The sequence below is a fragment of the Anguilla rostrata genome, chromosome 17, assembly GCF_018555375.3.
Source record: "Anguilla rostrata isolate EN2019 chromosome 17, ASM1855537v3, whole genome shotgun sequence".
Lineage (NCBI taxonomy): Eukaryota > Metazoa > Chordata > Actinopteri > Anguilliformes > Anguillidae > Anguilla > Anguilla rostrata.
The window spans coordinates 18440317-18457833 of record NC_057949.1 but is presented as its reverse complement, the minus strand read 5'-3'; the positions used below and the strand labels follow the sequence as shown (position 1 = coordinate 18457833).

The following is a 17517-nucleotide window of genomic DNA, read 5'->3' as shown; positions in this document are numbered from 1 at the left end:
GGGCGGGCTTAATGACGTAGGTATTCACTGATTGGGTTCACATTTCCGTCAGTTTTGTGACTGGGTGCTGATCCACTGCGTCACTTGCTGTCACTAGTTTTTCTTAGATACATCCTAGTCCTGGTTTTAGCAGCCCGACAGATGGAAACAGAAACGGTAACCGTTCCCACGAGTACCGAGCAGCTCGGAACGGCACGGAGCGCCCCTGGTAACCGTTCGGCCCTACACGGGAAAAGAGGTTAAAAACCTGTTTTGCCCATGAAATGGATCCAGGTTTATTCCAAGCCAGCGGAACAAGTGTAGAACCTAATGGCACGTTCAGCAATCGCCGTTACTCAGTGACAAGCGCCATGGTTTAAACCCAGAGAGAAGAATAATTTTATTTCCCTTAAATACATATTTGCAGTTCATTAATTTCCCCCTCAAGATTTTTCTTTCTCAAATGTACATACTTGCAGTACCAACATTATTTACAAAGTCTGGAGCTGAAATGGGATGGGGGGAACTCTGCCAGAGAATCTGCACATACTGATCAGGTCCAGTTCAGGCGTACGGAGGACGCATATTTGTAGTGCACTGTACACGGTTTGGCTGCCATATGGTAACAATACATCAGAATGAACGGAAACATTATGATACAGGGTTTAGGTAAGTGTGAAGTGTCCTTTATGTGGTTATGTAAAACCACCAGGAATAAGAAGAAATCCCCCCCCCCCCCCCCAATTTCATTTGCATATCAGCCTCCGCGTCCAAACCCCTGAAAAGGATTGCTTAAACAGGATTTTCTACACCAAAACCCAAGACACACTAAGTATTGACTATCGCTATTTAAATACACAAGACAAACGAAACAAATAATACCGTTCAAAGTAGGCACATACGGCAGATTAAGTTAAACACGTTGATAAAGTACAGGAAGCAGAGCTTAATGGTGCAAACCCAACGGGCAGCAGAAAGGCTGGGTAGTTTGTGGTGCAAATTAAACCTTGGAGCAGGCCTTCATTTTAAGAATAATATTTCAAAGAAAATCCTAGACTGAGGGCAAAATTGGTGAAAGTTAATAATGGTCATTTGGGCCTGAGCAAAACCTAATTTGATATACCATTTCCAATATATTAAGGTGGTAGGGTTTCATTGGATAGAGAAAAATCCCAAAACTCTCACCCATAAGAACCTGTTCACAGTACTAAAGGTAAATGCAGGACTGCAACACTCGGTACTGCACTGTATTCTATCGTGCAGTACAAAGTGGCAGCCATACAGAGGATTTCCATTAAAAGTTTAGGATTGTTTCCAAGCCTGCTGTAGTTCGACTCCTATTGAGAGCATAATAATCAGACTTAAAATTCACTGTAGCGAGGTGAAAAGGGGAGTGGGGGAGGTGTATGTCACAGTCCGAGTCCAAAGGAAGTTAAATCACCCCTAAAGGTTGCCCCAGGTCTCTGGTGGGGGAAACTGTTCCACGTCTCCGGTTTCGTCGTGATCTTCCCCGTCCAGAGTGAAGGTAAGCTTGTACCGCAAACGCACCTTCTCCTGGGGGGGGGGGTAAATGAGAGTGACTATACTTGAGTCATCACTATTGACACATGGAAGAAACCATACTGTGAGTGAAGTCAGCAATGGCATCAGTTCAGTGCTAACTACCTTGTGAGGGCTGGTCAGTAGTGTGTATAAGTATGACTACCTTGTGAGGGCTGGTCAGTAGTGTGTATAAGAGTATGACTACCTTGTGAGGGCTGGTCAGTAGCATGTATAAGAGTATGACTACCTTGTGAAGGCTGGTCAGTAGTGTGTATAAGAGTATGACTCTACCTTGTGTGGGTTAGCTAGCAGCAAGACCTGAGTGATGGCTGCTGGGGGCAGGATGGGGTTGAAGGCAGGAAGCTCTGTTCCCGAGGGAGGCTGTAGCTTTACCTTCATCACCTGCAGCAGAAAACACGTTGGAAAACAAAACGATTGCAGATGTACAATAAGGGCACTGGATTTGTAATCTAAAGATGTGGATCTGGAAGATTCTCCTATTTCAGTATGTCTAGGCTGGGATCTATGCTTTCCTTCAAGGCACACACATTACCAGCCACAACCAGTTTTCACTCCATAATCTACCAGTTCAGGGAGGAGCAGCCGCGCAGTGGTTGCGGACAAAATATTCTAGCAGTGTGAGGCATCCAAGACAGTGTGTGGGCCAGACAGAATCTGCGTGCAAGCGTGAAAACCACACCGCATCACTACCTGTAATAGTGATAGAAACAGGAGAGGGGAGGAGCCGTACCTTTGGAACAGCTGACTGGAAGCGAATGTTGGTAACTGGGACAGGAGCGGAAGAGAGCATGGAGATGACCACCACCAGCACATCAGGACGGGATGGGGGAGAGTCTCTTGCGAAGTGGAACAGGACCCGCAAACTGTGCCTGTCAAAAACTGTCACAGGCAGCAAGCTGCCTGAGGAACCAGAGGAGCCTGGTCATTTTCTCTGGGGTACGTACCATATTTAATCAACCAATCAAATCACATCATCCCCATGGAAGCTGCAGCTGCTAGGAATTTGTTTGGAGCTTATTCAAATTTCATGAACGATGACTTAAAACAATAACATTAAGACTATATTGAGAACTTAAAAGTATTGTAACTACTGCTATTCTGAAATGTGCCATTCTCATTTAGAGAGATCAAAAGGCATTTTTAAGCCATATACGGGGCTAGTTCCAATAAACATTAAGTGCCACTAAAATTTATGAGTGACATACAAATATGTACGCAATAATATAAAAATAATGATGCTATGACTACCGTTCAATTCACAATGCATTTATGAATCCAGACTAGTGGAACAATTCCATGTGCAACAAGACAAAAATGACACAAAAGACTCTCACTGGGTTTGATGGACTCCAGGGGCACAGTGACATTAGCCAGGGAGATTTCAGATGGGGAAGCAGCCGCAGTGGGCTTCCCCAGCGAGGGGCCTCCAAGGCTGGGCTGGGAGCTGGGGGAAGCCCCGGAATGCTCAGCAGGGACAGCCGGGGTTAGGCTGGGGCCGGGGCTGGATCTGTGCTGGAGGTCCCGTAACGTGGGTTTAGACTGGGGCGGCTGTTTGTCCCTGTGAGGGACACCGTGTGTTATTTTCTCATTACTGCAGCAACGAAGAGCAGCAGTAACAGGTGGCTGTGGCAGCTCTGGGGCTCTGGCATTATATACTTCAGGAAGGTGCTTAACCATAATTGCTTCAGTAACTATCAAGCTGTATGAATGAACTGTACAAAAAAGAATGAAACCAGTCTAAATCGCACCGGAAAAGAACGTCTGGTAAATGCATAAAATATAGAAGTATAACGTACCTTAAAAAGATTAAATGAATTCAACTTTCATAACTTCTTTCATGCAATAGGAGAGACTGGGGTTGGCTTGGCAGACTTCCCACTATTTGCCGTATTCTCTGGCATAATTAATGGTGGAATATTCTAACCCCACAACAAATGAAAGGTTGAGGTCTCAGGTGTAAATAAATATTTTTATTTAAATATATGTCCAGAAATATTTTCTAAAATTAGGTGATTAATTATTAGAGTAATGTTGTGCACTTGTGCCAAATAGGCCCAAAGCATGAGGCAATCGATTAAATAAAAATATAAAACAGAGTTGAAACCAAACAACACTTTTAACCAGTTCATCAGTAGAAAATGCCGTGTACCTATAGGCCTACTATTCTACTCCATTCTATCTACTTCATTCTTTGTAACTATAGCATTTTAACATTGTGCCAACCAACCCCGCTCACACTGAGACCCACCTCTGGGATAATATGATGTCACCCAACTAACATCACTCATCACAGACTTTCAAATTTTGTATCAACATGTAGCTGATTCCTATCTCTGCTGACTGGAAGAAATACTTTTCCTATATTTAGATCTAAATATTTCTATCTAGTTTTATAATATATTTAGTGTGAAGACCTTTTTCTTTTTTACTTTTAACACTACAAAACAGAAATGTTTGCCTCGCAAAAAATTGAGTGACACTTCAGATGTTTTAGCATAACACGAGTGCACATCAAGAAAACAAACATTTTGATGTTACATGTTTGTGTTTGTGACCTTCAAAGAACCAGAATATACCTGTGTGCCAACCGACCCAGTCTCCCCTACATAATAGCAATTCATAAATCTGACCACTAAATAATATACTGTGTGCATTATTATTGTATTGAAAACATTATGTACTTTGAATGGGACAGTTAGCAGAAGCACTAGTCAGGTTTCTCTGTACAGTGCTGGAGTAAAGCAGCACCTTGACTAAGGCAAAGGCTAATGTGGCCCTAATATAAGACCAGTAGAGTTACCATTTGACCTGCAGTTGCTCAGGGGGCAGGGACTGCTGGAGCAGGGTCTTGCCCAGAAGGTCGAGCTCCTCGAGGGCAGTGTTCCCAGACGGGGGTGGCGTCTGTGACTGTGAGGTCACGCAAGGCTTCAGCAGCGTCCCTGGTATGGACTGGACGGCTGTGTCCAGGCTCTCGGAAGACTGGAACAAAGATTTTACGTTCCGTGTTTTAGCGGGAATACTGGGTTATTTCCCCAACCGCAAAGAGGTTCTCAAAACACATCAACCCGAAGACGCTTTGAATGGCAGACTGAACGCAGCCTCATGGTGACTAGAGCTGTGATGTGTGTGAGCAGCCCGTGGCTTCTGTGCGTTTTTCACCTGGAAGTTGTCCCAGGCACCAGAGTCTCCTGCCTGGGGCGAAGAGGTGGATTTGGGAGTGACATCATTCAGTCCTGCAAGAGAGACGAAAGCACTGCTATTACATAACATAACGATGAGAACAGGCCATTCAGCCCGCCAATGCTTGCCATTGTTGCCATCGCCGTTTCTGCCTGAACTACGTAACCTGGCAGACTATTCCACACATGGACAACTCTCCACGTGAAAAACAATTTCCTAATGTCTATACGCAATTTACCCTTTTCTCATTTCCATTAATGTCCCCTCCTTCTACTAACAGTACTCAACCTGAAGAATCTCTTAGAGGAAATTTTGCCGATCCCCTTTATGAATTTAAAAACCTCAGTTGACGCCCCCCCCCCCCCCATCATGCCTTATGCCAGAGAGCGGGAAGGTAACGGTGTGCAAAAGATTGGCTGAAGAGAACAAACGCCCTTATGGTGAAGGCGCAGTCTGCTGTTCCTTTAAGGGTCTGCATGAAGCCTCTCACCTAGCGACATGAGCTCATCGTCCAGAAGACTGATTCCTGCCTCCTGCAGAGAATCCCCCAGACCTGGGAATGCTGGGTAAGTGGGTGGTGCTGGACTGGAGGTGTCCAATCCTGTTAGGTCTAGCAGGGCAGTGCTGCTTCCTACAGGAATAAGAATAAGTACTTTTCATATAAAAAGAAAAATGTACTTGCTGTGGTTTAAAGACAGAAAAGTACAGCCGAAGGTGTTTATCATATATCTGTTATTATGGTCTTCCACAAAAAGCCACAGGTCTAATGTAGTCCAGAGGTTTTACAGAGAATTTGATCATGAGGTTGCATGTACAGGGAGAGTAGACATGCAGATGCAGGGGTTTATCAGGACAGAGTCCACATGAGGATGAGGGATTGTTCTTCAAAAACTTGTTTCGTTCCAATTTCTGCAGTCTGCTACACTTGTACAGATTTTTACAAACACAGCGTGCGTCTACCTGAAAATAAAATGCTCATCAATCCCTAGAACAGTAGTAACCAATTCCGTTCCTGGAGATCTAACGGTCCTGTATGTTTTCACTCCAACACTAACAAAGCACTCCTCATTCAACAGCCAGAGATCTTATGCTGCTAGTTTGGAGAGTCAGGTGTACCAAATTAGGGCTGAAATGAAAACCAACAGGATGGTAGATCTCCAGGAACAAGGTTGGTTACCACTGCCCTAGAAGACACAGGATCAAGTTAATATAGTGTTACCAATTTGCTAAAATAATTGCGCCTGCTTTTGCAGTTTCTTATTGTCAGTATTTCTAGTGAGAGGAGTGTGGAGGTGTATGGACAAAGTATGGGATGTGTTGTTGTTTCCTTGTGTTCTTTCAAGACAATGTTTTTTTCATGGTATTGTATGCTATTCTATTTTAGTCTACTGTCATTCTCCCTGCTCACCTGCCAGTTTGGGTGTGCCAGTGTCTTCTCCATTCACCTGCTCCCCCTTCACCTGCTGTCTGTACAGGTTGATGACCTGTGTCAGGCTGTCGTTGGCCTGCAGGATCTCCGCTGCCACAGGAAAGCAGGTACAGAAAGAAAAGCACGCAATACGTCACGATCACCATCCCTCGCGAGCCCATCCTGCACCCCACCGGCCGAGATCGTGCCAGCCTGGCGGACCCACTGCGGACTCACCCAGCGCCTCGTCGTTGTCCTCCGTGTCACTCGCCAGTCTGAACAGTGTGGGTCTGAGCTTCTCACAGCGCTGGTACAGATCCTACAACACACAGAAGGCACTGGTATTACCGTGAGAAAATGCTAATGAAAGTGCACACACGTGAACATGCACAGATCGATGTATGCGCAAACTCACACAGATTAACACGTTTTCACCACAACATATTCCACTGTGTATTTGCTGACACCCGGTCTGTAACCTGCTGCTACCACATAAAACACTCTCTCAGCTCTTTACGGTTGCATTTATTTGTGGTCAGTGTACAGATTCTATGACCAGTTCCGTGATTTGTTCAGTGTGGTGGTCCTATATTGCCAAAGTAGTGAGTCTGTTTGTGTTAGCATGGTGGCTAACACTGTGTGATTGTGTGTGTTAGCATGGTGGCTAACACTGTGTGTGTGTGTGTGTGTGCATTAGCTGGGCTCTCTCGCGCTCCCTGCATGTCCAGTGGCACACACCTTCATCAGCTCCTCATTGCTCTGGGCGCCAGCCTCTTTGTCGTAGTCATCCAGGAACTGCGTCAGCAGTCCTACGCTCTCCTTCACATCACGGATGGCATTCACTCGTTTCGACACCTTCTCCGCGCGCTTCTGATCCTGCGCCAAGGCGGAATGAGGGAGAGGAGGATGAAACTGACGGACAGGCACAGGTGAGGTGGGCTGTTTCACAGCCTAGTGCTTTCTCATTCCTGTGCTTTTTTGTGTCTTGAGAAAATGCTGCCCCTAATGGGGAAGCCTGAGAAGTTACTACAGTAACCAATTCAGTTTTAGCTAGAGAAACCTGGATGTGTAGAACATCTAACACTTTGATTAACACACACACACACACACACTTCACCTCCTGAACCATTTCTTTGATGAGTTTATTGGCTGCCCTCAGATCTTCAGGGTGAGTGCTGTTCAGCAGGCGAGACAGCATCTACAAAGACAACAGCAGGGAGGTGTGAAAGATGGAGGGATGACAAGGGAAGATTTGAGAGAATGGAGGAAATTAGCATCTTTTTAAGGGGAAGACAAACAAGGACTGAGACGGAATAACCAGGTTGAATTTACGTTATTCAGAATCTCACAGTTTTTACAGTTTTAAAACATGCCGAATCGCAAGCTGCTTATCCCTTTCGGAAACTTACTTTGGATTTTTCCTCATCCTCAAAGATGGTGCTTTTGGGTCTGGGAGGTGGCAGTAGGAGGAGTTTGTCATCGGGAAGGACAGGGTCCTGTTTCACAATACCTGAGGATGAGAAACACAGCCGAGCCACTTTCCTGAGCAGGTCCTCTCTCTGCACGTCCTCACATATCAGTCGGGTAGAGTGAAAGGCCGCTCACCTTGTTTCTTAAGCATCTGGTAGGCGTCCGATATCTTGGCCTCGTCTGGCAGCCCCAGCGTCCAGCTGTACATCAACTCCAGCACCTTCTTTTTCACCTGCTCAGGGGCTCGAGTGCCCAGATACTGAGAGACAGAGAGAAAGAAAGAGAGGGAGAGAGCAAGGGAGAGGCAGAAGCAACATGGTGTCATGTCATGCCAATAAAAGCAACACAAAGTTGAAAGAGAGGAAAAAGAAGAAAGCGAACACTGCTGGACAACTTCAGCCAAACCGCAGGACTTCAAACCTGAGGACTATACCTCTACACCACAGGAGAACACATATGGACCGGCTATTTTAGGTTGTAAGGCAGTCCTGCGGTCCAATGTTAAAGGTTTTAGCCCTATGTTTGTTGCAGTTGCACTGGCATTAAAGTGTAAGGCAATTCAGGTGGCAGAGGGGTGGTTGCACACCAACCACTGTCACTCAGATAATGAATTTGCAACCAATAAAAACACTGCATGGTGAGATCTGTGCACCTGTACTCTCCCATGCAGTTCTGGAATAACCATACAGGAAAAAAAAGACAGTAATACAACACCAGTGCAGTACCTTGGGAGACACCACCTTGATGAGCTCGTTCAGAAAGCGAAACTTCCCCACCTCACTGTGAAACCTCTTCCCACACGTCTTCATGCAAGTCTCCAGCACCTGTTTACCCAGGGTACGTTTACTGTATCAAATTCTCATTCATAATCGCACAGCATGCACTTATTGTTTTAAAATACTGGATATTCAAGTATGCATTTGTTGTCATTTGCTGTACGAAATGCTCACTCAATCACAAAGCATGCGTTTACTGTATCAAATGCTCATTCGCAATGACACTGGATGCACCCATTGCATTAAATACCTGATCACATTGCACATTTCTACAGACAAAGCCACTGGACATAAACACAGAGTGTGTCTCTACATGACCTGCGTACCACACGGTGCTGTCCGTTAACTGACACAATGCGTGTTTCTTTATGTGCATGTCTGCAAACAACAAACCCCTCTGTCCCTCTCACCATCAGCGCCTGCATGGCCTCCCATTCCTGCGGTGACTGTATCTTGTGGGCCAAAAGCCTGGTGGCCAGCTGGGGGCTTTAAACAAAAACAACACCCTGAAAAATTAGAGAGGGACTGACCTTTGTCCAGGTAAGATTATACGAGGCTTGAGCAGCGAGGAGCGATGGTAACACGTTCACTGAAGCAAGCAGACTCACCAGCCCATGCAAAACCAAACGGGCTCAGGAACATGTTTTTCATTACTCAGAAGCAGGTTGAGTCGCATTTGCATTCAAGTCTGGTATTACTTGTTTTTTCAGACATTATTTTTCAGTGTTTCTTAAGTGAAAAGAGGCTGATGGTTTTTACAGCCTCTGTGGCTATCCAAAACCCCCCAGATCCTTACTAAAGCAAACAATGTTTTTAAAAGTTTAGCATCGATGCAAAGAACAGTCTTTTACATAATCTCAGAACTCCTCCATGCTTTATATTACATAGCTACTCCTCACCCCTCCAGTTCATTGTTGAGCTGATCACAGAAAGCATGTATGCTATCCCAGTCCGTGTCTCTGTTCAATGGGTTTGTGGCTTTGTCTGCAGAGAAAAAGATTAATATGAAGACAAATTTTCAGGCGACATGTTGCACATGCATGTGCACAGCATGACAAGCTAAAGATGACGATCTTGATTGGACCCTAACCAGGGTTCAATAAAATGCTGCCGACACATCAACCTTATGGTACATTTTCATATTAATCCCCTTACGCAAATAAGTTACTGGCAAACCACGATTCCACCACACACTGAAAATAAGTAGGCTATTTAGATCTCCCATTTAAAATAGTGTCAAGCAAATGTGGACTGTATTAGCCAGGAACTTGTCATTTGAATATGCATTCTGCAGTCCAATTGTAGTGTGTTTGATTAATTAATTGTGTTAAAATCCGAACTCATTTGCGATGATAAAAGCCGATGAAATGTACACGACCGTTCAAAAGTTTTAAATCACTAAGAAACTGATACCTTTATTCACCAAGATAGCATTAAATTGATTTTTTTTTTAAATACAGCCAAGACATTGATAATGTTACAAATACTGTATGAAATAACTGTTTTTTTAATTCAGTCTTTACATATGGTTACAAAGCTCCATTTTCAACAGCCAATACTGTAGTGTAGTGACAGCACACTGTTACCTCATCCTTAAGTATTCATGCTAATGAGCTAATTTGGTACTAGAGAAAGTACTCTCATCATATTAAGCACAGCTGAATTGTGCTGTTTAAGACAAAAAAATGATGAAAATGAATTATTACCGTCATCTCATTTATTGCTTTCTCTAGTACCAAACTGGCACATTAGCATGTGTGGCAGCAATGTTGCTGTCAGTACACTGGAATAATGGCTGCTTAAAACGGGGCTTTGCAATTATATGCAAAGACTGAATTAAAACACGGTTATTTCAAACAGTAATAGTCATTTTTAACATTATTAATGTCTTGCCTGTATTTTTTGAAGTATCAGAAGTAATAAAAGTATCAGTTTCTTTCAAAAACATAAAACATTTCTCACAGATTCCAAACTTTAAAACAGTAGTATATGTAATTGTTTTTAACTAGCTACCTAAATAATTGGATATTGCATTGCGATTTCGACTGTCCCCAACTAAAATGCAGCTAGCTACCAATGCAGAGAGGCGAATTTTGCGAGTGTGAAATTACCACTAGTTTGTCAAATTGCTACTTAGCCGCCTCATCAACAAGGCCCAGGACACCCACTGACACTGTCTGTTATCCTGACCCCTACGGACACCAAATAGACATATAGTACTTGTACTTATTCTTATAACACTTTTCCCTTGCACTATGTCTATGTTTATTTTATTTTTATTGTTATGCATCATCAGACCAAAGCAAATTCCTTGTACGTGAAAACCTACTTGGCAATAAACCTGTTTCTGATTCTGATATCAAAGTAACGTTAGATTGCCCGATAGTTCAGTGACAACACTGCAAACACATCCTTACTAAGATACAGTATCATTTTACACCGTCCTTTAAAACTTAACAAGAAAGAAAACTTCATAAAATATTTTAGCAAAATGGAATTGCTTTCTGACAGCAAGCAAGCAGTCGAGCTACCAGCGAAGGTTGTTAACAGTTGACCTGTTGGCTTGCACGCTTCAGTACGGTACTGGCTGTCGATATTATGTTATTTCGCCACCACGTAGCTAATGGTCTTCTCAGATTCCCCAAGTAGGCAGAACACCAAGCAAGGCTGGATTGGCGACGGTTCATTATTGTCAGCTTCAATTTAGCTAGCTAATGCATACTGAAACTTCACCCGGCAACCGCATTTAACGCCATGCTGCTTTTATTTTATAAAACAAAAGGTGAGGTTAGTCAGTAACCAAAAAGACAACATTTCTCTTAAATTTAGGGTCAGGTTTGTTTTCTGCTGTTAACGTTAATGACATACTTTTAGCCAGCTAGCTATGTTCCTGGGATAGCACCATCACATTGAATCGCGCGACTCCTAGTCGGTACCCCTTGTGTACCCCAATTATGTCCCCTCCTCCCTCGACTTCCCCGGTCTACTGTTCCCCACTCCACCACCCTTCACTGGTACCCTAGAAACTTCCACACACTCACTGATACGAGACTCCAAGCTCCCCCCCTCCAGCGGCGCCGCCATCATTCTGGAGATCCCTGCGCCTTGAGAGCGGTGTCTCGCGAGTAGTGCGCACTCAGTTCTCGCGCAATGATTCCCTGTTCCCTAACCTTCTTCCAGGGAACCTGTCATAACTGGATGTGAATATCCCTTTCCCCCCACGGAACTGTTTTTTTTAAACTTGCACAGACAGGGAAAATGATGCGCCAGGCGTTGTAAGCATGTTGTTTTGGGACGCACGAATTGAGTCGAAATAAAGCGTTCATGGGAGTATTTAAATAACCAGAATCACTGAGTTCGCTGGATAACTGCGCCGAGTAAAACACGGAGTATGATTAATCCATGTATTACAAAAAGTAACGTAAGCACTTGGACAGTCGAGTGAATATTTCCTCTCAGCAGTTATTGCTTTGAATAAGAAAAGGCAAAATGACGGGTTAATCAAGTCATATTCAATGTACCTTCCTCCCACCCCACCATCCAAGTCACTGCCCAAACAGCTCTGGAGCTCAGAAAGATTAATATAAATTATCTTAAATTATGGGGATACCCATCAATAAATGTGGTTTGACACAACATTTTGATCACAAAGATTTATAGCAGGCTCTCGGGTCTGAGGACGATCTTGGTGAACAAAATGTTCTGTACATGTCAATAATTCACATTTGTTGATAGTGTCATAGACATCTTTTTCATTTCGGCTTGCCTGTAAAAAAAAAAAAAAAAAAAACTGCACTGCCATATGTTAAGTGAAAACCATTATTTATTTAATCCTTGTTATTCAGTAGTTCTTGATATGAACATTTACATCATGGATGTTTACATCTTTATGTAAAAAGTAAATCGTTTTTCCTCAACTGACATGGCACGCTCCTCCAAACTGAAGGAAGGCTTGTGAGGTAGCATGTAGGAGCAAGGTTATCAAGAGCTTTTTAAGTTAGGAGGAGTTTGAATTCTGTCATAGAATGGGCAGCCAGTAAAGCTGGCTAAGGATGGGAGTGATGTGGGGTTAGGGAGTTGGTTCAGGTCAGTATTTGTGCAACTGAGTTTTGGATGATTTGTACTTTATTGACCAGTTTGGTAAGTAGTACCGTGAGAATGGCACTGCAGTAGTCCAAGCGGGAGATGACAAAGGCATTTATTAAGGTTTCCCAAGAGTGCAGGAGAGGTGACTGATACTGCAAAGGCTGTGTTAATTGTTTTTAGACCATGGATTGGTCTGTGTCATCAGTTGAAAAACTGTAAATGAACAAAAGATTTTCATGACTTAAAATTACTGCCACTATTATTGTACACATGTTCATGTATTATCATATATATAACAAAAACATTCCCCCATCCCCAGGAGAGGTTTGGAGATGACAGCTGCAGACTTAAAGCTTATGAAAAGCATGACAAGGACTCCAATAAGTTATGTTGCAAACCAACCCCCAGTAGAGATAGTTGAGGGAGAGAACAGCTACTTGTTAGGGAGTGGTTTGCGTTATCAGGTAAACCCTATGTAGAGTGAGAGAGATCATCTATCAAAACGTGAGACTGAAAATTTGACAGGAGGCTGACAACAAACCAGATCCGATTTATGTTCCCAAGCATTGAATTAGGTATTCTACCCGACACAATTTTGAATTTTTTTATTTTTGCAATGCATCTCTCTACGTGTACTCTGTGCTTCGCGAATGTTTTTGTCCTCTCCACATCAGATGCAGGCATCTGTGCATTGGCCTTTGCAAATGGAGGTATATTGAGATGCAGGCCAATTTTCTCAATATCTTTCCCTATGAGAAGCCCCTTGTCAGCCATAATGCCATCACCAGGCTCTAGGTAGCCATCCTGAATGAGGCGAGTGAGCTGCTTGGTAATGTAACAATGCTTGAAAATGTCTCTGTCTGATATGGAACCAGTGAAAAGTGGAGAGACAAATATTACAGATCCACGAGGATCACAGGCAATCAACCCTTTAAGACTGTTTGCAGATTTATACTCAGAGTAGCTCTGATTTTGGAGCTGCAGTGATGTTGGCCTTTCAATTTTCAGCTCTGTGCAGGCTAGTATGGCAAATGTGGTTGGGAAATCGTTCTTAAAGTTTTCAGGCATGTTGGCTGAAATGAAATCCCTGTGTGGCCATATTGAAATCTCACCCAGCCTGTGGAACATGTCATTGATGCAGGCATTGAAAATGACACTGACACTCTCCACACTGATGCCGAACTTGAATGCCAGATCTTTCATGTCATAGTTGTTGCGTAACTTCATTAAAGCCAGCAGGAATTGGCTACGTATGGGCAGGTTTATTGTATCCAAGGTTTCTTCTTTGTACGTGAGAGGGACGACTCTTTGTGGGATTGCTCTGTCACTAGGCACCCTGAGGAGAGTGCATAGATTATTAAATTGCTCAAAAGTGAACCCAGTACAATATTCAAAATAATTGGGTATTTTACTATCATTGATTGATTCGGGTGTCACTCTGGTGTGCTTCAAGTCAGACATTCTAAGCTGCTTTCTAAGGTGTTCTATGGTTTCAGCCTGGCTGCTGACCATCTTCCTCAAACGTTCCACTTCGAATTCTGAATTGTTGCACACCCCTATCACTTCTTCTGTAGGGATGACATTGTCTTCACAGGGAATATCTGAAAAAAATGTTTTAGAGGAGGATTAGTTTTTGATAACCACAGGACTGATATGCACATTTGCAGCACTGACAATTTATTATTATTTTTGTGAATTTCTTCAATCAGCGTTCCAGCTGCTCAACAAGAAGATGCCTTGGATTGTGGCGCAATAGACACCCCTACACCCCTGTTCAGTGACATCACCAGGCCCACTCTTCAGCACAAGTGGCTCTTCACACTCATTCAAAGCAAATTCAAAAGGAAACCATCGCCATAGCTCTATGTTTCATGACAAGAATACTTGTGCAAAGTGAATTATGAATGAATGTTTACTTAAAACTTGTACGGCAATTAATGGTAACATGACCACTGATGTAAAATGAAATTAAACTCCCATTTTGAAAAACAATGACCTTACTGACCCATTAGCCTGATTTTATATTTAGTTGTAGTTAGTTTGATTGCAAAGAGTAATAATGGCTAAGAAAGTTGTAGAAATAATCTATAATGGGTAGTTTACACTGTGAAACAAACTTGCCTCTGTATTTGGTTGGTATGGCCTTTGCGCTCATATTGGTGATCCCAGAGCTCTCCTTTTTGGTCTCCAAGTTGTCACATCTCTGCCTATAGACAGACACATGCACACACAGATCAGTTCAAAACCATGGTTCCAAAACTCGATCCTGGGGGACCACTGCGTATGTTGGTTTTCTTTCCAACCTCAACTGCAATCCTAGAATTTTAACAAGCAGTTAATTTTTCTTAATTTGGTCCTTTTTATGCATTGGGGTCCCCAATCCTATCCAGAAAGGGCCAGTGTGGGTGCACACACTTAGCTTCTACTAATCAAGGTGCTTAGCAAGGACTCTAGTGATTGATTAGTAGAATCAGGTGTGTGCACCCACACTGGCCCTTTCTGTATAAGACTGGGGACCCCAGCTCTAAAATACGAAAAGCACCTAATTGAGACGAATTAACAGCTTGTTAAAATACCAGGATTGCAGTTGAGGTTGGAATGAAATCCAGCATACACAGTACCCCAGGACAGAGTTTGAGAACCACTGGTTAAAAATAAGACCTCATTATGATGCAGGGTGGACACTGGTCCTCAAGGACCAGGATTGCCCACCCTGGAGACTAGCTTTCTCTCTGGTTAATAACATCCCAATATCTCTCACTTACCTTTTCTTTGGAGGTCTGAATGGTTTGGGGGTCTTGCCACCGTCGGTAGCACTCATAGGGTTTGGGAACTCCTCATTTGGGCCTCCATTCACAAAGTGCTTTGAGAATGACAACATACATTTGCACAGTGAATGAAAAAAATGACCTGCAAGAAACGCAAAGTGAACCAAGTAGGGCAACGACTCCACCCTGTTAACATTTTTGTGGTGAAACGCCGTCTTGACGTTCAGGGGGAAATACGGCTACATTTATTGAACGTTTTCTAGCCGGCTAGGACTGTAGCCAGTCGATATCCAGGTAAAACCTGAACTATATTAGGGTTAATATTGTCCGTTTAGGTTAAAACGTCTCACAACATAGTACCATTTGAAAAATAGCCTTGGCTAACTATATCGCATAGCATTATAAAGTTTCAGACGCCACATGTGAATGTTGCTGACTTGTTTTGTTTACATTACTCGGAACTCGCTCTTGTCACATGACATTAGCCCTCAGAGGGACTGTACAGAGTAAGTCTTTTGACGAGGCTGGTCTGCAATTGTAAAGGCCAACCACTTGCTAGGTTCGAGTGCCACTTCTACCAAGCCAAGGAAGTTAAACAAGTCATAGCTAGCGGCCAGCACGGGCAAATACGGCGTTAACTAGCAAACGTTCGCTAATGGTAATCATAAAACTTAGTCTAGTAACGTTAACGTTGGCTGACGCTATAGTGCAGTTATAGGATATCAAATAAGCTAACGTTGTCAAATGGCAGACATTAAGCGAGTAAAATAGTTACCTTTGAACAGACGTATGTGTGCCTGGAAATGGTGTAAAAGTTCAGCTCGTGATGAGGTTTCCCACATAGCCGAATCCACTCATGACATTTCTGAAGATCTGTCTTTGGTTTGGGAAAAGGAAAGAACGCCACGCCTTCCACCCGATCGGGGTATCTTGTGTCACTTTTGCAAGTCCCCCACGCACATCTTTTTACCATTTTTGAATGATAAATCTCTCTGATGGCAAAATCTCTAATTACTCATAATTCATTAGAATGTGATCGACGCTTAATTTCACCGAGATTTGTTTTCTGAACTTTGTTAAAAACAACCGATTGCGAACAAGAGACAAACACAAAGCGTCTGTACCGCGAACAGTTCGCAAGCAATTCGCAAACCTCCCCCTGTCTGCGATTGGTCCATCGTAACATCACGTGGTTGGTTACGTCACGGTAGACTGGCCATGGGGAAGAGTTCAACCAAAGATACTAGGGAGATGTGCCGCTCTTTATCTCTTTGAGCGCCCCCTACCACTAGTAATTACAAACAATCTTTGAACATGGTTACTCTAAACACAATTTGAAATAAATGGAAAAGGTAGTTTTTTTCATGTCTGCAGTTTCTGTGGTTTCTTGTACAAATCTGAATAAATAGTAATTCTGAAAATTCCACTCAAACTATCTAAATTGTCTTGAGTAGGTTAATTTTATCAATAAGGATAATGGATCTGGGCCGTATGTGGGCCAGATGAGCTGATCTCTTCTCAGTCAGGCTTGGGCCAGAGCAGACCTTGGTTTACACAGATTTGAAATTGGTCCTCGATCAGAACCAGGAAGTATAATTTTTTTCCCTCAACAGACATGGGCTGCATCTGAAATTGCATAGTACATACTACATAGTATACATGCATACTATAATGGTAAATGGACTGCATTTATATAGCGCTTTTATCCAAAGCGCTTTACAATTGATGCCTCTCATTCGCCAGAGCAGTTAGGGGTTAGGTGTCTTGCTCAAGGACACTTCGACACGCCCAGGGCAGGGTTTGAACCGGCAACCCTCCGACTGCCAGGCAATCGGTCTTACCTCCTGAGCTATGTCGCCCCCATATATCATTGTGAATATAATTCAGCGATACTATGAGTAAAAAGTATTTTTGGACATACTATGTTGCCATAAAAAAACGTTGCACTTTGCACGTTACAACGGTTATAGACTTGTTGACGGCACGCTTGTCCCACCTACCGGTACAACTTACCGTTATATAAGTATAAGTAAATATGATTCAGTATCCCTTTCTCATTTAACAGAGCCAGTAATGTTAATGACAGACTTCATTAATTAGCTGATGTGACTGTGTAAGAAAAACAGAAAAAGTTTTAAAAACCGTAAATATAACCAATTTTCTGCTAAGCTTAGTGAATACATTTAAATTATTCAACTCTTTAATCGTTTTGGCTTAAACCACCCTCTGCCATTAATAGTTCATCTCTGGTTGCTTGGATTGTGAACATATATTGTAGAAAAAGTGT

General features: G+C 43.0%; 1 protein-coding gene and 1 long non-coding RNA gene across 3 annotated transcripts; one reads left to right on the top strand and one right to left on the bottom strand.

Moving 5' to 3' along the window:
• Window positions 1-354: 354 nt before the first annotated feature.
• Window positions 355-11575, bottom strand: LOC135243883 (ADP-ribosylation factor-binding protein GGA1-like). Of its 2 annotated transcripts, XM_064316005.1 has the most exons (17): window positions 11418-11575; window positions 9276-9360; window positions 8787-8862; window positions 8326-8424; window positions 7736-7859; window positions 7540-7640; window positions 7248-7328; window positions 6869-7006; window positions 6368-6449; window positions 6131-6241; window positions 5213-5353; window positions 4702-4775; window positions 4343-4521; window positions 2877-3100; window positions 2273-2442; window positions 1813-1923; window positions 355-1533 (listed from the first exon to the last, which is right to left on the bottom strand). In XM_064316005.1, exons 1-17 carry the CDS (start codon window positions 11461-11463, stop codon window positions 1423-1425), a joined length of 1953 nt encoding a protein of 650 aa, XP_064172075.1. In that variant the 5' UTR covers window positions 11464-11575; the 3' UTR covers window positions 355-1422. The 2 variants fall into 2 exon arrangements, with proteins under 2 accessions (XP_064172075.1, XP_064172076.1); XM_064316006.1 differs by lacking the exon at window positions 8326-8424.
• On the top strand, window positions 8792-14454 carry LOC135243884 (uncharacterized). Its single transcript, XR_010326827.1, has 2 exons — window positions 8792-8916; window positions 14172-14454. It is a non-coding gene; the product is annotated as an uncharacterized LOC135243884 (long non-coding RNA).
• The last annotated feature ends 3063 nt before the right edge of the window (window positions 14455-17517 follow it).